Source organism: Bidens hawaiensis, unplaced genomic scaffold, assembly GCF_021521415.1.
Source record: "Bidens hawaiensis isolate Kalapana, Puna unplaced genomic scaffold, B.hawaiensis_p1.1 tig00037734_1, whole genome shotgun sequence".
Classification (NCBI taxonomy): Eukaryota; Viridiplantae; Streptophyta; class Magnoliopsida; order Asterales; family Asteraceae; genus Bidens; species Bidens hawaiensis.
Genome location: NW_027505504.1, coordinates 1 through 25,944, shown reverse-complemented (window position 1 = coordinate 25,944; position 25,944 = coordinate 1). Strand labels below are relative to the sequence as shown.

General features: G+C 38.7%; 1 protein-coding gene and 1 pseudogene across 1 annotated transcript; both read right to left on the bottom strand.

Moving 5' to 3' along the window:
* Window positions 1–9,326, bottom strand: LOC143613571 (glucose and ribitol dehydrogenase-like). The gene is made up of 5 exons (XM_077087246.1): window positions 9,131–9,326; window positions 2,666–2,803; window positions 2,204–2,586; window positions 1,076–1,440; window positions 1–54 (listed from the first exon to the last, which is right to left on the bottom strand). Exons 1-5 carry the CDS (start codon window positions 9,302–9,304, stop codon window positions 32–34), a joined length of 1,083 nt encoding a protein of 360 aa, XP_076943361.1. The 5' UTR covers window positions 9,305–9,326; the 3' UTR covers window positions 1–31.
* A 6,796-nt stretch (window positions 9,327–16,122) lies between these two features.
* LOC143613577 (acyl-CoA--sterol O-acyltransferase 1 pseudogene) lies at window positions 16,123–25,940 on the bottom strand (annotated as a pseudogene).
* Between the last annotated feature and the right edge of the window lie 4 nt (window positions 25,941–25,944).

Here is a 25,944-nt window from a genome sequence, read left to right as displayed (position 1 = left end):
ACACGCATACTTTGCATATGCTTCAGAAGTACTAGCCATTTACTATTACCCCACCTGCGAATAAGGGAAACAAGATTACTATCTTCGCACAATATTATTGAAGACACAAGAATAAAAAAGCAGGCTACAACAACATTACATGACTCTTGAACACTTCAAAACGTTAGTCAAATTGCTCATGCTAATAAAATTATAACGTTACAAATATATGTAAAAACACAAAGTGACAAAACTAGCATTATTAATTATTTCATTGTGTATATCAATTTGTTCTTCAACGTGAGAAAATGATGAGTGCCAAATTATTCATCAAAATTTTATACTTTTAAGCTAGCGTTTAGAGTTATTAATTTGATGTTTCTCTATGATCATAAGCGAACAATTTTATGACTTCAAACCTATTATACATGCTAATAAGTATGAATACTTGAAAATTAAAGAAGTGATATTTATATATTTTCCTAATAATAATAATAAAAATTTGTTGTAGTGACAAAGTTGTATCCGCATGTTTAAGGGTGTGAATTTCTGACATTAAATGAATTTAATATTTAATATAAATTAAGTTCGCGTGTTTGATTTAGTTTAAATAATTTCGGATCAGTTTTGGGTCGAATCATGGAAATATTTAGCAAAACATGTCGTGTTCGTGTAAACCTAGGGTTCATGGATTGACTCGTTTAGCCCGTTTGTTTCTTTCTTTTAGATGTAGTTTATATAATAACTTCAATTATTAGGGTATTTATATTCTTAATTAACTGGAATAGTTTAAACATAACTACTTAAAAAAATTAAATATATATATATATATATGTACACATGCATACATGTGTGTGTAAATTTTGACGTGTAAAGTATTATTAAGTATATATATATTATCTGGGCTAAACAGGTTATGCTCTTGTCAAACGACAAATACATTTGGGTTATCTGTTGACACGATTTTCAGGTTGGTGTTTGGTTCAACCCACGAAAACGACCATTTAGTAGGCTGCATGCCAGCCTACATGTGTTAAGAGAACGTTGCATCTAGCATTTAAGTGCACTTGCATGTACGTGTGTATAACATTATTACCATTAGGATGAAGAACTTGGCCGGTATAGTAGGAAGAGGTTTGCTCGGATGCAAGGAACACATATGTTGGAGCTACCTCATAAGGTTGACCCGCCCTATTCATGGGAACACGTGCGCCGAATGTTGCTATATCCTGGTCATTGAGTGCTGAAGCTTGCAGTGGTGTCCATATAGGACCAGGGGCCACACCATTTACGCGTATCTTCTTGTCAACCAAATGCAATGCTAGTGCCCTTGTGAAAGATACTATGGCTCCCTTTGTTGAAATGTAGTCAAGCCAACTTGGTCGTGGGCCAGCTAGGTATGCTAAGACTGATGTGGTATTTATAATTGCACTTCCTTCTTTCATGTGCTCTAAGGCATGCCTACACAACCAAGTAAAAGGTTTTCCAACTCATTATAACAAAAATAACTATGTAATATTATTGAAAGTAAAGAATGAGACTAAGGGAAATTTAATTTTTGATTATCTCTAACAAGTAATTCATAGCCCTACTAGCTTATGCAAGTTTTGTGACAATTTATAAATAGTGTTAATTTCTAATTGAATCTATTGTTTATTGTGATAGATTACCTCTTTGATGGCAACTGGCCGATTACAACTGTGTTTGTGTTTGTTATGTCTCTTTCATTATGGGTGTTCATGGAATCGATTTAATCAAACCGAAAAAAAATCTTTGGTTTGGTTTTATGTTTTTTTATAAAAACCAAACTTATGATTCGGTTTTGGTTTTGAATATAATTAAAAACTGAAAAAACAAACCAAATTTATAGATTTTTATTTTATCTTTTTTAGTTGAACTACTTACGAGAATTTAATAAATATGTAACTCAAACATCACAGTCCAAATATATAGTAATCACTTTATTAATTAACAAGATGATTTAAGTCCAAATTTATTATTTTTGGCCAATCTTTATTTTACATAAATTTTTCCAACTCCCTAGTGGAAAATCTTAAAACCCTTTACCGAATTGAACCCAAACCAAAAAACCGAAACCAACCACTTAAAAAAAAAACAAAAACCAAAGTTTGGCCTTTTGGTCCGATTTAGCCCAAAACCGATCCAAATCGAACTCTGCACACCCATGAAAAAGAAAACCAACTAGCTCAAATGCTATACAGACCTTGACATAAAGAAATGAGAGAAAATGTTGGTCCTAAACACTTTTTCAAGCCTCTCCTCGGTGATCTCTTCTAACGCATCCGAATACACATAATATTGCACAGCTGGATTATTGACGAGCACATCAATGCGCCCATATTTGGCAATGACTTCATCTACAACATCCTTACAATTCTTGCTATACCTAAGATCGGTAGGTATTGCAATTGGATCATCCGAGCCTTCAACCCGTGACTCATTCATGATCTTTAATGTGTCCTTTGCATCTATGTCCTCGTCACCCTTTACATAAGTGAAGGCTACGGTCGCTCCCTCCAATGCGAAGTGGTGGCTAACGGACCTTCCAATGCCCGAATCGCCTCCTGTCACCAATGCAACCTTTCCCTATACCAAGCAAACAAACTTTTGGTGACTTTTCTCAAAAAATAAAATAATAATAATAATAATAATAATAATAACGTACATTGAGTTTGCCAGAGGGCTTGTAATTAGGGTTGCTGAATTGTGGGAGAGGGTTCATAAGGTATTCTTTTCCTGGTTGTGATTCCTGGTCCTGCGGTGGGAACCTTCTTTCGCCTTTGTCATTTGGTGTTGCATTCGCCTTAAAACAAGATCGACAAAGTATACTTAAGAATATAATTGCATGCACATGCATGTTAAATCATTTGGAACTTGTCATACATGACTCTTAATCATCATATATATTTACGTTTTTATAACAACTAAACACATATCCTTGATATAATATCATCTTAATTATCAATATAATATATAATTTGAAACAAAATAAATCATTTTACTGATATAGACCTTAAAGGTGCGAGTAGCACACGAACCACGGCTTTCAATCCTCGCTATTATTGACGCGAAAGTATTAGTGCTTTGCGTACTAGCACAGGAATCCAATAAGCTCCATGTCCGTAGACAAGACTTGGCTATGACCGGAATCTTGCGGGAGGCAGAGGCCAGTAAATGCATCATGCTTACAAATTACAATATTGGATGAATGAATGTAAACATTGTTTGTGGTATATATAATTATATAGACAGAAAATGACATAGATAGAGACCGAAAAAGAGAGGACTAAAAGTGCAACAAGTTTCATTACGTGTGACAAAACTGATTAATTATTCAATATTAATTGCATTACTTTCTTTGTAAGAATTTTAATTTAATGATATTTAAGACCGTGTGTATTGAATGGAGCTTCTCTGAGAATGTTTTGCGTCATGTGGTGTCACGTTATCATAGAGGCTTTTTGGCTTAAAGCGGTATAGTGATGGAAGCCTCATTCCAATTTTTACTTCATTATTATTTTTTATTAGTTATAGAGCCCGCGTCACACACGGGATAATTCAAATTATAAAATTATAAGTAAAACAAATAATTACATAGAGTATATGAAAAAAAAATTATTACATCTATGTCTGTATCTATACAATGTGTACATAAATTGATTTTATTTATATCACAAAATGATTTTTTAAATAAAGTTAATAAAAAAAACTGCTCGTGCAAAAACGTACCCGAGAATGCTTCTTTCTATTGAAAAATTCATTCTCGGTGTCATATATGTATAATTGAAAGAATTTTGGTTATGAACCAATTTCGGAAATAAGACTTCTCATACGATATTAGTTCTAACCACTCAGCCTAAATACAAAAGAAGTGTTACCTTTAGTGATATATCTATCAATTTACCACTCATTAAAGGAAACCAGAAAATTAAATTGTAACAATGTATGTTCTTCAAGAACAATGTTTTTCTAAGCTACACCATGAAAAAGATTTTGATAAGTTTCAAAGGGCTTCTCGACTTTGTCATAATGACAACATAAAAAATAGCATGTTAACCCATTCAATTTTGTGAATATTTTGTTTTATTTGAGCATAGTTTTGCATGATATGCTTCCCATACAACATTCTGATCACAGTTGAGGGAAAAATAGTCAGTTTGACAAATCCCGAACCTTTTGATTATTTCAAAAAATGTCCTTAAAAATAAATTTGAAACCTGAATCATGTTTAAAATTCTAACATTCATACTTTTGACATTTTAAAGTCAACACTTTAAAGTTTAAACTCATAACAAATTTGACGATAAATCTATTTTGCATTCTCAAACTTTTAAAAATACTCAAAAATTTCATTTTTGACCCGTAACAAATTTTGACCCAAATGTAGTTCACTTGTACCAAGCAAGTTAAGCATTGATAGGCATGGGGGTGGCATGTCGAAAGTGTTCGCAATCTTTTCTTAAATTTTAATAGTTGAGAGAAAAATAGTCAGTTTGTTAAATCCCGAACCTTTTGATTATTTCAAAAAATGCCCTTAAAAATAAATTTGAAACCCGAATCATGTTAAAATTCTAACATTCATACTTTTGACATTTTAAAGTCAACACTTTAAAGTTTAAACTCATAACAAATTTGACGATAAATCTACTTTGCATTCTCAAACTTTTAAAAATACTCAAAATTTTCATTTTTGACCTCTAACAAATTTTGACCCAAATGTAGTTAACTTGTACCAAGCAATCTATTTACCAACTTTTGACCCTTAAAATCAAATTTAAGTTCCACAAAAAAACCCGAAACAAATTTTCATTTGAGAAACATGATTTGTTGTTAGTTTTGGAATTCACCAAGTATTTTGAAATATATAATAAATAATATGTTAAACATTTATATTTATAAAAATATATAGATATTATATAAATATAGTGTAAAGGGAAAGTGAATAATTATTGATTTATTACATATACTAGGGTATATTAGTTTTGGAGGGAAAAAATTATGAGAATTAACCAAAACATGACAAGTGTTCACGTTTATTTTACTTTATTAGAATAGGCAGATTTTTATTAAAAATAAAACAAATTAAATTCCGTTAAATAAAATAAATTTAAAAAAACTACATTAAAATTAAAACAATACATTAAAATAATAAAAAAAACATAACTAGTATTAAAAATAAATATTACTTATCAGTGTTATATTTTTAATAATTTTATCCTTTTTATTTCGGCTAGCCTCCGAGAATGTTCGGTAAGGTGGTCGATCAATTCCTGCAAAAAAGCGAGATCTTTGTCCATTTGCCTCTTGTTCAATATCTCGACGAACACCTTGTTGGATTCAGAATTTTGTTGCATCACTTGAAAACGTTGATTTCCAAAGTGGTGTAAATCGGCGAGTTGGCGATTCATTTAGTTGATTTCTTCTTTCATTTCCACATTCAAGCCCGCAAAAGTTGACCCCGCCAGCCGGCTTCTCTCTTTTCATGACTTCTTCTATCGCACGGTCGAGGCAATTCCGCATACTCATCCCTGTTATCACTAATTTTGTCACCGTTTAAGTCGGTGTTTCGAGCATCGAACTGCGGCCTTTTTGGATCAATCGAAGACGAGGTTTTGGACCTTTTTTTGGCCGTCGCCTACTTCTGGACCCGATTGGCGTACGACGTTCCACTTAGGATGATTACGAAGACGATTCAAACAATGAATACAAAGAAAGGCCCCCCCCCCCCAGTACTTTGGTACTCAGAAGATATGGTGATATGAGATCTTATGTGCCATCATCACATAGTAGAACATCTTAGTCCAGTTATTAAATCAAGAGTGAAAAAACACATAAAAGTGAAAAACTTAGACAGAAACTTGTAATTTGGGTAGAATGATTACACACAAAATGAGAGAAAACATCAAATTCACAATCATATATTCTATTATTATGTGATACAATGAAAACATCATTACACTCATTCGATAAAAACCCAAAAGGACTTCATGTTTGACGATATATATAACATGATATATACATCACGTCAATTTATTTAAAGCACGCAAACTTCAATTATGCTTCACTCCGTTTTCATATGAAATTCAGTGACTTCAAGGACTAACCATTTACGATTGCCCCTCCTACGAAAAGAGAAACACGGTTACTGTCTTCTCACGTTATCATTGACACAAGATCAAGAAGAAAACGAAAGCATGCTATAACATACATTGATCGATTTGCACCCATTTTTTACATGACTTTTAAAACACTTCACAATTTTTAAGTCACATTTCTCACATTTTGTTACACGTATAAATGTGAGAATATAGAAGCCATATCAAATTATTATTATTTAGTTATTTACCTCTGATTTTGGGTTAGAACTTAGAACTATGTATGAATCGATTATATATTAGTCCATTATATTTGATAATTCTTGTGGGTTTTTGTTAGGCTCTCAAGCCCAAACCAACTGACTAGAATTAGAGAATGAATGAGCCTAGCCCTGGACCATTCACTTTGTGGGCCCTGGACCGGCCCACACAAAAAAATGAATTTCAAAATCAGGTAGGTGCATTTAATTTTGGTGAAAAAAGTTGTTTTTTTTATGTTTAAGAACTTGCTTTTAAAAAAAAAAAAATTCGCCAAATATTCACCAAAAGGAGTGTTATACTAACCTAAGTTTTCTTGTGCAAATGACACGCACATATATACTTATAGGCTTATAGCGACAATAACCGGGAGCGATGTATGTAGAAAACAATATATTACAAGAACTCACATAACAATATAAATTATTTATTTTTAAATTGTAAAATTTTTAAATATAAGAAAATTGTTTTAATACACTGTTTATTATTTTTGTGATATAGCCAACACATAGTAAATCATGTGTGGGCTATATTACCTACACAACCTAATTAAACATGTGTAGGTAACATCATGAAAATTTAAAAAAAAAAACATAAATAAATTAGTTTAGTGGTTTCTTTTATGTGTAACATACGCATTTAAGTGCATTTGCATGTGTGCATCGATTCGAATTAATTACCATTAGGATGAAGAACTTGGCCGGTATAGTAGGAAGAGGTTTGCTCGGATGCAAGGAACACATATGTTGGAGCTACCTCATAAGGCTGACCTGCCCTATTCATGGGCACACGTTCCCCGAATGTTGGTATATCCTGGTCATTGAGTGCTGAAGCTTGCAGTGGTGTCCATATAGGACCAGGGGCCACACCATTTACGCGTATCTTCTTGTCAACCAAATGCAGTGCTAGTGCCCTTGTGAAAGATACTATGGCTCCCTTTGTTGAAATGTAGTCAAGCCAACTTGGTGGGGAGGCTGTGTATGCTAAGACTAATGTGGTGTTTATAATTGCACTTCCTTCTTTCATGTGCTCCAAGGCATGCCTACACAACCAAGGGGTCCAAGTCATTAATTATGAATATGTGATGTTATTGGAAGTAAAGAATGAGAGTAAGGGAAATTGATTTTTTTTTTTAATTTCTAACAAGTGATTCATAGCCCTATTTATACACGTTTTGTGACATTTTAAATAGGGTTTATTTCTAATTGTATCTCTAGATTTGATTACCTCTCTGATTGCAACCGATTACAACCGATTATGATTGTTTTTGATTTTTTGCTTTAACTTTTAACACTTACGTACCCTAGAGATGTGTATGAAATCGAAAATGAAAAAAAAACTGGAAAAACTAAATCAAAACAAAAACCGACGGTTTATTTTATGTTAACCAAATTTAGTTCGGTTTTCTATGTAATAAAAACTGAAAAAAACCGAATTTATATATTATTATATTTTCTTTTCTATTATAACTAATTTATAGGAATTTAATAGATGTGTAACCAACTATTTACGCCAAATGTACAATAATCATTTAGTTATTAGTAAACAATAATCAAAACGTTTTTCAGCCCAAATTTTCTAGCTCGGATGGGAAAAACAAAAAGCCAATACCAACAAACCCAAACTGAAAATCCAAAAACAAACGATTTTCAAAAATTCAAAACCCAAAATTTCTGTTTTAGTCAAAAACCAACTCAAACGAAAGTGTGCACACCCATAACTTCCACTCAAGTTGTAGTGACTTCCTTTTCCACTCACTGCCTTGGTTAACTTTCTAGTTTCCACAAATACTTATTTATCAATGTTAAATACACATAAAATGTAACACACACCTTGACATGAAGCAATGAGAGAAAATGTTGGTCCTAAACACTTTTTCAAGCCTCTCCTCGGTGATCTCTTCTAACGTATCCGAATACACGTAATATTGCACGGCTGGATTATTCACGAGCACATCAATGCGTCCGTATTTGGCAATGACTTCATCTACAACATCCTTACAATTCTTGCTATACCTAAGATCGGTAGGTATTGCGATGGGATCGCCCGAGCCTTCAACTCATGACTCATTTATGATCTTTAACGTGTCGTGTGCATCTATGTCCTCGACACCCTTTACATAAGTGAAGGCTACAGTCTCACCCTCCAATGCGAAGTGGAGGCAAACCAACCTTCCAATGCCTGAATCGCCTCCTGTCACCAATGCAACCTTTCCCTATAACAAGCAAACAAACTTGTTGATGACTTTCTCAAAAATAAAATTAAAAAAAAAAAGCTAGGAGAGATAATGTTTTCCAAAAACCAATTTCTTTTATAAGAAACATAAGTAATTAATAATGAAACATACATTGAGTTTGCCAGAGGGCTTGTAATTAGGGTTGCTGAATTGTGGGAGAGGGTTCATGAGATATTCTTTTCCTGGCTGCGACTCTTGGTGCTGCGGTGGGAACATTCTTTCGCCTTCGTCATTTGGCGTTGCCTTCGCCTAAAACAATATCGACAAAGTGAACTTAATTAGGATAGTTTCATGCACATGCATAATTCGGAAAGTGTCCAACATACATGACTATCATCAATCATAAGATATATTTATTTTATTTAACAGCTAAACATACACTTTTTTTAGTATTTCACCAAAAAATTTTGCTTCTTATTACTTGTCCACCTACCTGTCTCTCTATTGTAATTGGGTATTTTATTTGTCAATAACTATTAGTTAGTAAAAATAATAAACGAAAACAAATCTTATATTGAAATATAAAGAAGATGATATAGACCTTGAAGGTGTGAATAGCACACGAACCACGCCTTTCAATCCTCGCTACCATTGACACGAAACTATTAGTGCTAATTCCTGTACTAGCACGTGAACCCAACAAGCTCCATGACCTTAGAGAACACTTGGCTGTGACCGAAATCCGGCCTGGGGCAGTGACTAGTAAATGCATCATACTTACAACGAATGAATGAATGCTAAAATCTTTGTTGTATATATAGATAGAAAACATATAGATAGTTGAAGAAGTTTTATTACAAAATAATTAGTGTTAGGTGTGACAGGAAAGTGATAATGCCTGAATAAAGTGTGATGGGAAACGTAATGTATATGCATTATTCAATATTAATTACATTACTTTGCTTGTAAGAATTTTAGTTTACTATATATAAATGTTTAACCAAACTGATATATATTTTATAATTTGATGATTTGATGTTAAACTAAAATTCAAAACCAATACAAGTCAACACAATCAAATAAACGTCACAGGTGCAAATTATCAATTACAAAAGATATTATAAGCGCGTGTTAAACTTTGGCTAGTAAGTGACAGGATAGTGAAACTTGGGGGCTGCCTGTCATTTACTAGCTTGATAACCAATTGGGAATTAGGGTTTATCCTTCATTCCTATGGCCTCTTTCGATGAGAACTTCCTTTTCTTAAAATGAAAAGAAAAAAGAAAAAAAAATGCTTAATTGGTCTGCTAAGCAAACATACAAAGTTCCTTTCCTTAACGATGCCTAATTGGTCTGCTAAGCAAACATTCGGGTTAGGTTGACCAAGAAGTACAGCAAGAAGGAATGAAATCGCCTGAGAGTTGTCTGAAGTTCACACTTGGGTAAAGACGACTAACTTTGAAAACTGAACACGGCCCAATTTAAGCTATTCCGGCTTCTTATTGAGCGTAGTGAAATCAAGGTTTATGAGAAAGTCAGTGAAGTTTCTATGATGTTCTACCTTTGTGCAGTCTCGCTCCACAGTGACAGCAGAAGGCTCCGCACCTGAGCCTCGTTAGACTCAGCAAAAGTGTAAAGTGTAAGTGAAGAAAATAGAAGAGATGAAGTCTGCCCCTTAGTCTAGTCTATATCCACATCTGACGCAACTCCGTCTAACTACTACTTAATTAATTCATTAATGGCTAAACTAGTTTTTCATAACCTCAACTTTCTTTAACCAGATGACCTTACTTCGTAACCTTAGCCTCTCTTTCTTTATAGTATAGGCCTTTGCCACTTCAAAATCGAGTTAGTTCATTTTGTAATTGTTTTCGTTTATAGTTCATAATAATAATACACTGTCAGTTTCTTCGTTTATATTGATTCTTTGGGTGTTTTTATAAGAATTTGAATACGTTCTTGTAATGTTCATGTTTTAATTTATTAATTACACTGATCACTTGTCTCATTTCCTAACTAACGTACGTTTCTTTCAATTTTCGTACCGGAATATAATTAGTATGTAGTACAATTTTATCACGGCAAGCTTCATCAATGACCAATGTTCACTTGAAGTTTACTATCAAGTTTCCTTGCGTGGGTTACGTGTGATCTAAACAAACGCTCAAATAATTGCAAGATATAAGAATATGTGATCCGGCTACGTATTTTTTGGTTGGGGAATTATTATTATTATCATGCTTGGTTGCCACGTAACCAAGTCCGCGCGCCACGTAAGCATTAGACTAACGGAGTTAGTCATCCGTTAGTCGCGGCCTGTTAAAAACAAATACATCAATAGTTGAAGCTGTCAGCAGGCAAGTATAAAGTTGAGACTGATATTTACCAATAGGGCATAGTTGAGATTATTTAAAACCAATATTTCATAATAAAATAATCAAAAAATCTTTTGTGGCATCAAACCTCTTAATTATACTATATATACAATTTATATAATAATAAAAGTTGGGGAAATGTGCATTGGTCATTTGTACATTGTGCATCCAAGTTTGTATCATGTAATATTCCTTTTTATCTTTCATTTTTTGTTACTTTTTAAAGTATGTCACAAAATATTTTTTAGTTTTAGTCGTCAACATTTTTCCACTTCCAACTTTGGTGCCCTATACTTTTCATCTTTTACATTTTGTTTGTTTAACGTTTTCGTTTGAATTTAACGAGTTAACGAGCTGTAATGCATGTGTGTGGTTGAACGTTTTTATGTTTATTTTCCCGTTTAGCGGCCCCATCGCAACACGTTGATGTTAAGTTGACTAAGTTATTTTTTTCTATATTTTATGTTTCCGTCTAATTTTTGTGTGTTGACACGATGCAACAAGCGTTCGTGGTTCAACGTTTTTACGTCTATTTTTTCAGTTTTCTTAATAGTTAACGTTAGTTACTGGCTACAGGAGAGGGGATGGCAAACGAAGGCAGTGGTAGTGGTAACTTCATGCTTTCGAGTGGAGTGGATATGTATATCTAAATACACGGTTTTACACATCTGCCACAACACGGGAGTGTAGATATTGTTAAGTTGACTTATTTATTTTTTTTTCTATATTTTATGTTTCGGTCTAATTCTTGTGTGTTCACACAATGCAATAAGCGTGTGTGGTTCAACGTTTTTACGTTTACTTTTTGTTTAGTTTTCTTAATGGTTAACATTAGTTACTGGCTGCAGGAGAGGGGATAGCAAACGAAGGCGGTGGTGGTAGTAACTTCATGCTTTTGAGTGGAGGGGATATGTAAATATACGGTTTTCTACATCCGTCGCAACGCGGGAGTGTAAATACTACTTATATATAAAATGAAGAATGAGTAATTGATCCGGTGGTTAAGTCATCAAGAACCAGGTTGGAATCCGAAACCGCCACAACCTATAGATACATATCTAAATATCTAAAAGAGAGGAGGTGAGAGTAAAAGAAGCTTCATAACTCTTAATTTAATGTTAGGTATACCTTGTAGCAAGTGACAAGACCTAATTAAAAGATTTGTGACCACAAACGTAGTGCATTACTCAAGATTCATGCCACTAATTACATTGTTATCAAAGAATTTTAATTTATGATTAACTTAAACAAACTGTTATTTATTTTATAATTTGAATATCTTCTTGTAATGTGGTAAATTAAACGATGAGTTAGATGTTCATATTTTTATATTTATTTAAATACCTAATTATATATTAAGTGCTTGTGTTTTCGTCGTTAAAAGAAATTATTTAGTCATGAATCTTCATGAATCATGACTACTAGTATGTTATGGTGACCATCTATTTGAGTCGATCATTTCGTAGATCTAATTCAAGTTTTATTTTCGATCTTAGTCATATTATGCGTGTTTTATTTAGGGAGGGGTCTGGTTTTATCATAAATGGATTCTGGTTAGTTACGAGTTGAACCCACGAACCTCTCTGACTAAACAGGTCATGTATGTGTCAGCTGGAGAGTTTGTGGACTTACTTTTTTAGCCCATATCTTTATATTATTGTTATTCTTTTATTATTGTATTTGTGTTGATGTGACTTTCTGGCACGATACAAATATACGGCATAGACTATCACAAACGGGTTTAAGTTAAATAGTTTGGGTCAATTTGGGACGAACTCGCAAACCAGAGGCAAGTTTATGGGCTGACATGTTAGCCTATTTTTAACTAATTCTTTAAATGTTTTTTACATAATAATTCAAATTTGTTGGAATCTTATTACAAAATTTAAACTTATAAAGAATTTGGCATGAGATTTTATAATTAAAACTATTTTACGTACTTTTGTATATTTTTATGGGAAATGTGAATTTCAAGTATTTATAGTCGGAAAAAATCGGCTTAAACAAGTCTTTCTTTTGTCAACCATACAAATACGTAACATGTACGGGTTCATATGTCTGACAAAATTTTAGATTTATGTTAAATTTACCCGCTAACCCACGAGGACTACTTTTTTTATTGTATAAATCTAACTAGTTTTAGAGCCCGTGTTACACATGGGATAATTCCAATTATAAAATTATAAGTAAACAAATAATTACATAACGTATATAAAAAAAATGTATTACATCTATTATGCTTGTATCTATACAATGTGTATATAAATTGATTTTATTTATATCACAAAATGGTTTTTTTAAATGAACTTAATAAAAAAATGTCCGTGAAAAATCATACCCGAGAATGCTTCTTTCTATTGAAAAATTCATTTTCGGTGTCATATATGTATAATTAAAAGAATTTTGCTTATGAACCAATTTCAAAAATAATACTTCTCATACGATAGTAGTTCTAACCACTAAGCCTAAATATAAAAGAGATGTTACCTTTATTGATATATTTATCAATTTACCATCCATCAAAGGAAAGTATGATATTAAATTGTAACAATGGATGTTCTTAGAGAACTATGTTTTTCTAAGTTACACCATAAAAAAGATTTTGATAAGTTTTAGAGGGTTTCTCGACTTTGTCATAATGACAACATAAAAACTAACATGTTAACCCACTCAATTTTGTGAATATTTTGTTTCATTTGAGCATAGTTTTGCATGATATGCTTCCCATACAACGTTCTGATCACCATTGAAAGAAAAATTAATGTTGACATAAATATTTGAAATTTGATAAAAGTTAGAAGCATTGATAGGTATGGGGGTGGCATGTCGAAAGTTTTCGTAATCTTTTCTTAAGTTTTAATAGCTGAGGGAAAAATAGTCAATTTGTCAAATCCCGAACCTTTTGATTATTTCAAAAAATGTCTTTAAAAATAAACTTGAAACCCAAATCATGTTTAAAATCCTAACTTTTATACTTCTGACATTTTAAAGTCGACACTTTGAACCCATAACAAATTTAACGATAAATCTATTTTGCATTTTCAAACTTTTAAAAATACTCAAAATTTTCATTTTTGACCCGTAATAAATTTTGACCTAAATGTATTTAACTTGTACCAAACAATTTATTTACCAACTTTTGAACCATAAAATCAAATTTAACTTCCATAAAAAACCCGAAACAATTTTCATTTGAGAAACATGATTTGTTGTTGATTTTTGGAATTCACCAAGTATTTTGAAATGTATAGTAAATAATATGTTAATATTTATATTTATAAAAATATATAGATATAATATAAATAGAGTGTAAAAGGAAAGTGAATAATTATATACCTATTACATATATTAGTTTTTGAGGGAAAAAATTGTGAGACGTAACCAAAATAATAGAGTGTAAAAAAGAAAGTGAATAATTATATATCTATTACATATATTAATTTTGGAGGGAAAAAATTGTAAGAAGTAATCAAAATGTGACAAGTGTCCATAATTATTTTACTTTATTAGAATAGATAGATATTGTAACGTGTCACCGATACTTATTTATCTTTAAAAGATGAGCCATGTGTATACGAAATGCTTCATTAATAGAAGTTTACTTTTTTATCTACCTTACTAATTAAGTTAGCTTCCTCCACGTTTTGATTTTACATGACAAGTCCCCTCATTGTTTACTATATACCAAGTTTCCTTGTCGACCTCAGCCCCCTTCAAACATATTAAGCGGTTGTCACCCTTTGAACCTTGCTGAAATATTAATTAAAATAATTATATTTTAAATTCAAAAGGACAACTTCAAAATGATGTTATCAAACCCTAATCCTGCATTTAAATACGATGTTTTACCGTTTTCTGGTAAATTTGTAAATACGATGGTTTATCGTTTTCTGGTAAATTTGTCGACATTGTTGCATGCACACAATTCGCAACCCAAGTTCTTGTCAAATCCTTAGTTGTATCCGATTGAATTATAGAGCACCAGAGCTAAGCACCAAAATAATTCGATCTGAAATTGCATCACGTGACTCTCAGATTATCCAAGCATTTTTATCATGAATTCCCCAACAATTATCGTCACCTCTTAGTGGGTTATTTGGCGATACCAGAATAACTACTTGGCATTCGGGAACATTAACAAGCCACGGGAAAGCATTTTTTATAGTATTGTCAAAAAAATGAACATCGACGGTGTGTTGTGGTTGCAAAACTCATCTCTTTTTTTTTTCTTTTTGTTATTTGTTTTGTTTCTCCTGTCTATTTTCTTGCTAGTCAATGTATTATAAAATTCCAGACGTTTAAAAATAATAATGTTGGCGTGGAAGAAATTGCAAACAGTTAACAATATTGTTAAAAGGATGATAAAGTACGAATAATTATGTAATTAACAACGTGCTCTAGCTAGAAGATAAAACGGAGGATATTGTAAAGATTGCTAGGCAAAGCCGCAAGGAGTAACATTATCTACGAAAACAAACTTATTTGGTCTAATATTGTCTTTTTTAAGAAAAATTAATATAAATATAACAATTATACTAGGATGCAAATACATTTAGTTATTTGAATCTAACTAATAAAATTTCTCTCACGCTGCGGACAGAAATTCATTAGGTATAAACATAAAATAATATTTATGATAGTATCGGACCTAATCCAATAAAAGTTAAAAATATAAAATTGCGAGTAAGTTACTGCTGCGGTACGGTACCGATAATGTAAAAATACTGAAATTCGGCTCGTATCAAAACCAAAAGCCATCATATCAAGTACCATGCAATATTGATATTAATTGATGTTGTCTGTGCAGTATCGGTCGGTTCAGTATGACAAAAAAAATTATGTGTAATATTACAAGATAAAAAAAAAAGGTCTATTTACAATAGTTTATAGTCTTGATATACTCAAGCGAAAATCCACACGTGATTTACATTAGATTTAAGGTAACATATTCTAATAAACTTTATTGCTAAGTAAAATTAGCTAAATGCCATTGTTTAAGCTAAATAGCGAATGTTTGTTTTTATGATCTTCGATCAATATAATAAAACGATCAATATAATAAAACATATAAAGCACGAATATTAAACTTGATACTATGTTTACAAAATTGATCAAGAACATTTATCTTAATTCCATTTATTTCAATTCATTCCACATACATTTACGACATGCTTTGCGAAACTTACCCACGTGAAACGCAGATGGTTAACCACTAGTTTTAACTTAGCATGTATGGACAAGAAGCATTACTAGGACTTATTAACCTACCACTAGTTACAAACTCTACAAACGCCACACTTTCTTGACATCCACGAACCTCCGGTTCGAACCTTAAAAACGGCAGAAAGAACAACTGAAGAAACACTAATCGACCCCATGGCAGATTACGGATAATCTGGGGGTTAAATAGATGTTTCCCACGAGGGGTTAGATCCGGCAAAGATGGTTCTTCTGATAACCTGCAAAACAGACACCGTGAGCTCGTCACTGAGAAGGGGGGGGGTACCTCCTTGTGACCACCCTCAGGCGTGAGAATCAGACTAGATTGCTCTTGAATATAAGTATATATTAAGAGAACGACTAGAGCAGATATCAGGTAATATATCAAGATATGAGATATGAGATAAGATGATACCATTCCAATGTGTTGGAGTATTTATAGCCGAATGTAGGTTTCCAAGCAGGTACAGCCGGCTGAATAGTGTTCCTGTTCTGCCAACTGTGGGCTACGCACATGCCATGCTGGTGGTTGGTGGATAGGCAGCGGCTGATAGTGACCAGGCCGGCTGTGTACTGTTCCTGTTCCACCAACTGCAGGCCATGCCATGCACGTCCTCCGACAGGTTGGTGAGTAGGCAGCGGCTAATAGTGACATACAGTACAAGAGCGTGCTGCTCGTCATACTGTTGTCAGTGAGCTGTCGTATCCTTGGTCAGATCTTTTGTCCATACCTCGTCAGGTACAGTACAAAAGATCCTCCAGTATCATACGGACTGGCTCATTTGGGCGGGAGTTCTCCCGGCTTTGCGCGGGAGTGTTCCCGGCTTGCTCATTCCTTCTTCAGGTGACTACTGAATTATTTAAGAGTTAAGTGCCTTGTGCGTGTAGCTTTGCTGCGCAGGTAGCCTTCCCTGATGGCTTGTATCCGCAGCTGCGGGAATAGGCAGAGTACTTCACCATTGGGAGGCTTTTCCTGCGGGAACAGCTTGCGTACTGCGCGTAAGGACGTCACGTCTCTGAGCATGGTGGGTCCTGCGGACCCAGTTGGTTTCTGCGCAGACGTCCCTCTTAAAGGTGAGTCTTGCGGGTCCAACTGGGCTCTGCTGGAACCTACCTCTTCAAGTCCCCCCAGTCCAATGTTCTTCTCATGAATTTAATAAGTGAGGTGAACTTTTGGACTTAAGCAAAGGGTTTTGAAAAGGGTTTAGTTTTAAGGTTTTCCATGGGGATTCTTCCCGCGGAAGTCCTAATGTCACGTGCAGAAATTCCCGACTTTTCTGCTTGATCTATGGGTATGATGCGGGTAGGTCTGTAACCTCCTCGCAAGTCAGGAGCGTTGAGTACCTCTTGTGTAGATTCTCCATGAGGTTTTGGTAGTTTTGAACATAGTGATCAATTATGTTAAACAACCAATTCCATCTTGGAGCTTCAAACAATCTAGTTCTCGACGTTCCCGCTATGCGGGGATGTTATTCCCGTTTCCACAAGCATGGCCCAGAAGATCCTTCTTGGTTTCAATTCCCTGCGGAGTGCTAGGTATGTGAAGGGTTTTGCCTTGACACTGTACCCGCACTCGTCTTATAGTTACTTTACTTCCAAGGTATTCCTGGCTTCAATTCCCTGCGGGTGCTTAGTATGTGAAGGGTTTTGCCTTGACACTGTACTCGCACCCGTCTTATGGTTACTTGGTTGCCGAGGTATTCTTGGCTTTAATTCCCTGCAGGTGCTAAGTATGTGAAGGGTTTTGCCTTAACACTGTACTCGCACCTGTCTTATAGTTACTTGGTTGCCAAGGTAAGGGGTATATTCCCGCTTACTTTTGAATCTTTTTGAAATTCGAAGAGTTGGTGAAAGGATAAGAACAGTCCAAACTGTTGAAACGTCGTCCGGCGGTTTCTTCTGACAGTGTCAGCACGTGCAGGAAGTTATGGCGACGTGACAGTATATGGTCATTCCAGGCGCTTTTTCAGGCTCGTGGGCGCGATTTTTCGGGCGCGTGGCCGCGGAATTAATGGCACGCGTCCTTTCAACAGCTGTTGCCAGCTTGCTCTTTGCCACGTGTCATAGTTTCATTGCATCTGCGATTTCTCTCTCTTCCGCATTAAATTCATCGCATTAATTGCGATGAGTATATAAAGGGCGAGAGGGTGCACATTAGTCCACACTTTCACTTCTCTCTTCATCTTCTAAACGATTTCCGGCGAATACTAACTATTCCGTCGAGCATTCTTCTGAAATCGTTGTTCTGATACAACCAAAACATGTCTTCTACCCGTGATTTTGAGGCCACTGCCGAGGAGTCTGAGTTGTTCGTCGAGAATCCGTCGTCCACTTCCGATAAGGATGACAAGAGTACTGCTGGCGAGTGCCAGTGTGCTCTTCCGGCCGACCTCTATCAGTACGTCGTCCGGAAGTTCATGCTCGAGCCGTTCGAGCCTGAGTTTCCGGAGCCACACCAGACGGTGTACGATGCCCCCAAGGGCAAGATAGGGGTGTACGCTGCATTCTTCGTCTATGGGAATCTCAGGTTCCCATTGACGAAGTTTGTATACCGTGTTCTGGAGAGACACGGTGTGCATCTGACTGAGGTACACCCGATGGCGATCGCCAAGATCCGCCACTTTGAGTGGGTGTGCCTCATTCTGGGCGTGGAGCTCCACGTTGATCGGTTGATGACCTTCTACTCCTGGAGGTGCATCCAGGGGTGGTACACCTTGGTCAACCGGATCAAGGGGTTGAAGATCTGCGCTACCGAGCGCAGTCTTCGGTCGTGGAAGCGGGAGTTTTTTTATATCTCCGCTCGCGTCGTCCCCCTTGCGATGACGTTTAAGAATGGGAGAGCACTCCCCGCCCTTCACGCCCTCAACCACCAGGAGGTGGAGTGGTTCGCCAAAATCTCCCGGATCTAGACTCCGGTGTACCGCTTTGCGGAGTCCGGGATGGTGATGCTCGGGATGAGCCAGGTGTGGAAGGAGGCGTCACAGATTCCCATCGTCCTCGAATACGCTTTGAACTCTGTCCCTTACGGTATGCTCTGTCTTCTTTGTTGATATAGGTTTTTCTTCTAACTGTTTCCTTTTTTTTATTTCAGAGGGGAACGACTTGCAGTCGCTCCTGCATCCGCGGGAGGCTGATGGTCCCGCTCGGATGGGTACTCGTGCTCTCGATGAGAACGAGTTGCCCATCCTTGAGCAGACGGCGGATCGGTTCGTGGAGGTCTACCCGCCAGGCCACGAGATCCTGAGCGCCAGGCGGCCAGGTAAAGAACTTTTTGACCCTCGCCCTCTCAATGCTCAAACCTCTGCGGGAATTCCTCTAATCTTGTCATCTTCTGACGAGGAATCCGCAGATGGTCCTTTGTTGGTGCGGAAAAAGAAGGCTGTCGGCGGGAAGGGGAAGGCGAAGGTTGCCTCCACTGCCGATCCGGTGAATCGGTCTGATTCAGAGACCGAAAGCGAGGAGGTGGCGGGGAACCCCGGTGGTGATAAGACCACTGCTCCGGAGGCTGAGACGACTGTCACTTCCGAGCAGCCCAGGACGACGACGGTGAGCGGCGTGAAGAGGCCGGCTCCATCGGGTTCGTCCCCGCCTGTTCGCACCTTTAGGCTCAAGAAAACCCGTAAGTACAAACTTTACTTTTAACTTCATATCTTTCCACCATTATACTTATTTCTTTGTACAGGCGTGGATGCTACCGCATTCCAGGGTGGAGCGGGGAGGAGCACCTCCGGACCCATGACGGTAGGCTTGGTCAACCTACCTGAGGCGATGACCCAGGCGGCTGCGCCTGCTTCAGTTGGTTCAGTTGCTCACCCAGTTGAGCCTACTGTTCCAACTGTGACGACATCTCCGCCGGCTGTCAGTGCCATATTCACTGATTCTTTCACTGAGCCGGCGGTGAATGTTTCTGTGGATTCTTCCGCAGCCGCGGCCGCGGTTGTGAGTTCACCTCCGGTGAGTTCACCTCCGCTGGTTTCTTCCACGGCGGCCTCCGCTATGCCTCCTCCGGCGCCGGCGACTACGGCCGGTCCTTCAGGTATGTCCGGGGTTGGAGCGTCAAGCCAATCTCTGCCTCCTTCCCATCTGCCTGACCTCTTGGATGGATATCCGTTAGGTTCGGGTGATGGGTTTGGCGGCTACAGGCCTGTCGTCGACCCTACAGGTGCGTAGGGTTATTTTGGCCTTTTTATATATATTTTTTTTATCATCTTTTCCTAACTGCTTTTTGCTTTTGCAGTGTCGGATTCCAATGAAGTGTATGTTCCACGATGGAACATCCGCCGAGGAACAACCCTTCGGACGCCTGTAGAATGCGTCGAATGGGCGCGCCACGCCGCCCCGTCGGTGCGCTGGGGGAGGCCATGTCCAGCTACCAGGAGGGTAGGCTGTCGAATGAATTGCGGATTCTCCTTTCCCGGATGCAGCCGCGCGTCGGGTTACTTTGTTGTGAAAACGACAAGTTAAAGACGGCGCGTAGCCTGGAAGTGGCTCAGGCGCGGGCCATCCGGGAGGAGAACAAGAGGCTTGCCGCAGTGGCTGCGGAAAAGGAGAAGGCCTTCCAGGCCCTTGAAGTTGAAGTTCAGGCCCGTCTCGAGGCCCGTTCCAAGGCTGCCCAAGCTGTTAACGAACAGCTTCGGCTGGCTAAGGAAACTGCACGGAACGCAACTGAGAGGGCCACCAAGGCTGAAGCTGTTGCTGAGCCTCTACGCATTGAGAACGAGGAGCTTAAAGCCAAGCTAGAGAGGCTCCAGCAGGCTCATGATGCCTTGGCTATGGAAGACGCCAAGAAGCTCCAAGAGATCTTGGACCAGAGGGGCGTGCTTGACCACACTGAACGGAAGCTAAAGGGCGTTGAAGAGGCTGCTGCTAAGGAAGTGTTGCTCGCCAACCTTAACAAAAGTGAAGCCGAACGCGCCCGTAACCAAGCTCAAGCTGCCCTCCAGGAGGCTCTGGTTGCCAAGGAATGGCTTCTTCGAGAAGCGTTGTCTCAGGTATGCGTAATTTCATAATATCTTTACGCTTTTCTTTGTACATAGAAAAGGTTTTGATACTTGTATTTTTTCTTGTAGGTTGTGCATCGAGTCTTCACGGACACATCATACGACGATGCCATGAGCGCAGCCCTCAACGCTTCTCATGAGGATAGGGAAAAGGCCGGCTTCCTGCTTGGTCTAGGGTTCGTTGAGAAAGGCATCCCGCCTTCCAACTTCCCTTTATATGATGTGGATACTGAAGCTGTATATGACCAAGCAGTGAACCAGTATGCCGCCTTCCCGCATCCGGTGGTGGAGAAGGTGAACGAAGTTGCTGCTGCTGATGATAGGCTAACCATTCTAAAGACCTTCCTTGAACCGCCACAGCCAACTGATGGCGCGGGTACAAGTGGGTTTGGAGGGAGTGGTCCTGAAGCTTGAACCTTAAGATCCCTTCCCACTGTTAGGATAGGTTTACATTGTATAGATTTATATTCTTGTAGGCGGGTAGTTACCCGGCCATTCTTGTAATACTTTGAATTATTATGGAATACAAATCTTTGTGCGGGTAGGACCGCTACTTACAGTAGATGACTTGCTTTATAAACGTTATGACTTGCTCATGCATACTTTAGTTTAAATTAGCAACTTTCCAAGTGTTCTGAATAAGTTAACCTTTGAACGTGGTAGATAATAGGTTGAAGTTTTGCTTCCTCCTTCGTGATTGTGCGGGTAAGACCGTCAATTGCACTTAGTAGGATGGCTAAACTTTACCTATATCTGACCTGCGTGGAGGTTTTCCTCATCTTTTCGTTAGAAATTTTCTAAGTGTTTAGAATAAGTTAACCTTTGAACGTGGTAGATAATAGGTTGAAGTCTTGCTTCCTCCTTCGTGATTGTGCGGGTAAAACCGTCACTTGCACTTAGTAGGATGGCTAAACTTCACCTATATCTGACCTGCGTGCAGGTTTTCCTCATCTTTTCGTTAGAAATTTTCTAAGTGTTTTATAAGTTAACCGTTCGACGCGCGGTTGTCAATAGGTTAGTTTGGTTTCCTCTCTCATGGTTTGTGCGGTTAGGACCGGCACTTGCATTTAGTGGGATGACCAAATTTTACCTATGACTGACTTGCGTGAAGGTTTGCCGTTTTTTGTGTTTATGCGGGTTTTGCCGCCTTCCACACGCAACGACTTCTTTCCCCACTTATGTATGCGGTGAAGACCGGCATATCAGTGTGGAAAGTTCATAAGTATAAATGTAAGACCATCAGCGTCAATGTGATAAGGAGAATCATTTCCATTAGAAGTGGCTCTGGGCCTTTTCTTTTACAAGTTTGGAATTGATCTACATGCAGACTGTGTAATTGAGCTCCCTTCCATGTTCTTGGGAGTGTCATCGAGCCTTTCGAGCCGATATGCACTTGGTTCGGAATCTCGTTGTTTACGCAGTATGTAGTCTCCAACATTGAAGCTGCAGTTTTATTCGTGTTTTCCCCAACTGGGGTTCTACACGCATCAGCCTGCTCAGCGTTCGTTACGCCACGAGGTGCGTGAGCGTCCCATCTCTGACAAATGCTTCGACGATGTCCTTCACGTCTGTGCATTCTTCAGTGTTGTGGCCTTTTGTCCTGTGAAAGTCACAGTATTTGCTCCGATCAACATTGTGACGATGTCGGATTATTGGAGCCTTTGGCCATGGGAGCTTCTCAGTGGCGAATATCTCGGTGACGCTTTTGGTAAGTGGCGTACATCTGGAGTTCTGGTTCGACTGTACGTTATCCCTTCCGCCTAACCGATGTTGCAAGCCGGATGAGGTGTCAAAGTTCACCCTTGACCGCCAAATGCCTAGCTTCCGCTTTTTGTTTAGTCGGGCGGTAAGGACGTTGTCTTCTCTTGTTTTCTGGGTGTAGAGGTTTGTGCTCTGGGGGAGATCTCTACCCAGTTGCTTTTCCGTTTCCGCAAAGCGTTTAGCTGCTGTCATGATGGCATCCCATGTGGATGGCATGCCATTTTTACCCGTTAAGGTGCGGATGAGCTCTGGGTCTTTTGCGCCCTGGATGAAAGCAGCGCGAACAAGATCCTCGCTAATACTACCCAGACTTAGCTTCTTTGAGTTGAAGCGCGTGATGAAGTCTGGTAAGGACTCATCTTCCTCTCGGATGCAGTTGAGGATTGTCCATTGCTCTTCGGTATACTTTCTTTGTTGGCTGAAGTGTTGGCTGAACTTCTGCTGGAAGTCTGCCCAATCGTAGATGTGGTGGACCGGTAGACGATAAAACCACGCTCTAGCTGCCCCAACAAGCGTCATTTGGAACATGTAACACCACGTAGGTTCCGTCCAATTACTGACGGTTGCCCCCCGCTATGAACCTGTTCAAATGATCATCTGGATCAGATATACCATCGTAAGTGCCGATGTTGGACATCTGTTTGGCACTTTTCGGGGCGATTGCTTCCGCAATGTCCCTTGCAAATTTGGACGTTCTCAGCATTTGCAGCAGTTGGTCTGAAGGTTTTGGAGAAGTCACGTGGGTTTCCACCCGCGTTTTTTGGTTTGAAGGTTTCTCCAAAATGCCTTCTGGTGGGGAGTCCGTTTCCTTACGCTTCCCTTTCGCCCTATGACGAGGGTTTGCGTCACTATCGGATTCCTCCGAATCATCGTCCAAGTACTCGCCGAATTCATCAGCCTGTTGGAGTGAACGTAAGCGTTCATTCAACTCAGCTTGGAATTCTTTTTGACGTGCTTCCGCCCACGCTTTAACTTCATCGAGTGTTTGGCGGGGGAGCCTCGTCCGTTGTCTCTCTAACTGGGTATCGGTGAATCCCAGTGAAAGATTATTTACTGCACTTGCCCCAGCTCGGGTAACTGGGGTAGTGTTCATAAATTTTACTGCACTTGCCCCGGTTTGGGTAACCGGGGTAGTGTTCGTAAAAACTGTGTAGTCGCCGGTACTCCCCCCAGTAGCTGGGGTTGTGGTTACCGGGTTTCTTGGTCACTCGTTGGTTTTGGGACCGGAGTAACTTTAACCATCTTTCCAGAAGTTTTTGAGAACTGAAAAAAGAATTAAGTTCTAGCTTTTATGCACGGATCGCGCCAATGAAGAAACACTAATCGACCACAGGGCAGATACGGATAATCTGGGGTTAAATAGATGTTTCCCACGAGGGGTTAGATCCGGCAAAGATGGTTCTTCTGATAACCTGCAAAACAGACACCGTGAGCTCGTCACTGAGAAGGGGGGGTACCTCCTTGTGACCACCATCCGGCGTGAGAATCAGACTAGATTGCTCTTGAATATAAGTATATATAAAGAGAACGACTAGAGCAGATATCAGGTAATATATCAAGATATGAGATATGAGATAAGATGATACCATTCCAAGGTGTTGGAGTATTTATAGCCGAAGGTAGGTTTCCAAGCAGGTACAGCCGGCTGAATAGTGTTCCTGTTCTGCCAACTGTGGGCTACGCACATGTCATGCTGGTGGTTGGTGGATAGGCAGCGGCTGATAGTGACCAGGCCGGCTGTGTACTGTTCCTGTTCCACCAACTGCAGGCCATGCCATGCACGTCCTCCGACAGGTTGGTGAGTAGGCAGCGGCTAATAGTGACATACAGTACAAGAGCGTGCTGCTCGTCATACTGTTGTCAGTGAGCTGTCGTATCCTTGGTCAGATCTTTTGTCCATACCTCGTCAGGTACAGTACAAAAGATCCTCCAGTATCATACGGACTGGCTCATTTGGGCGGGAGTTCTCCCGGCTTTGCGCGGGAGTGTTCCCGGCTTGCTCATTCCTTCTTCAGGTGACTACTGAATTATTTAAGAGTTAAGTGCCTTGTGCGTGTAGCTTTGCTGCGCAGGTAGCCTTCCCTGATGGCTTGTATCCGCAGCTGCGGGAACAGGCAGAGTACTTCACCATTGGGAGGCTTTTCCTGCGGGAACAGCTTGCGTACTGAGCGTAAGGACGTCACGTCTCTGAGCATGGTGGGTCCTGCGGACCCAGTTGGTTTCTGCGCAGATGTCCCTCTTAAAGGTGAGTCTTGCGGGTCCAACTGGGCTCTGCTGGGACCTACCTCTTCAACAACCAAAATGACGTACCAAAGAACACATCCATATGTTAATGTTCGAGACACAACAGTGGGCATATGCAGTCTCCCTTTAACCACTCTTTTGATACTAATTTCAATACTCACTAACACACCATGCAACAAAAGAAGCAAGTAACTTCACCACTAGGTTTCAGTCTCCCAAATTATAGAACACGAACTCGTGCATCAGCCCCAAGACAAGAAACGTCGTGATAACTGCGACGAATGTGGCATGTTTTCTTGACATTAAACGCAAAGATAACGAGTGGACCGGATCATATATGGTTGGGTGTAGAATGCTAGTGACCATGAGGTTCCACCTTTTGCCCCAAAAGTCTTGGAGTGAAGTAGTCAAGTAAGGCTCGTTAAACTGCGGCTCGAACTCTACTTGCAGTAGAGTTCGAGCCACATATGCAAACATGGCGAGCACCAGCTCGAGCATGAAGTATATATGGAAGCAGAACAATGTCATCTTCACCTTTGGATGTATATATTGGTTAAATCATACACCTTAAGTAACACCACAAACAACACAACCTTCACTAGAAACACTTTCTTCGCGTTTTCTTTAACTTTTTTAACCGAACTTGAATTCGAATGGATAGATGTGATCTTGATTAGGGAGGCATGCGGTGGCGACGAAGCGCGAAAATGGGAGGGGTGTATGGGAAGAAAGAGGGGCCTTTTCCAAAAGCAAAGTGAAGAAGTTTGAAGTTTGCAAGCCATGCAATAAAGAAAGAGGTTAAACCACCAAGGTGC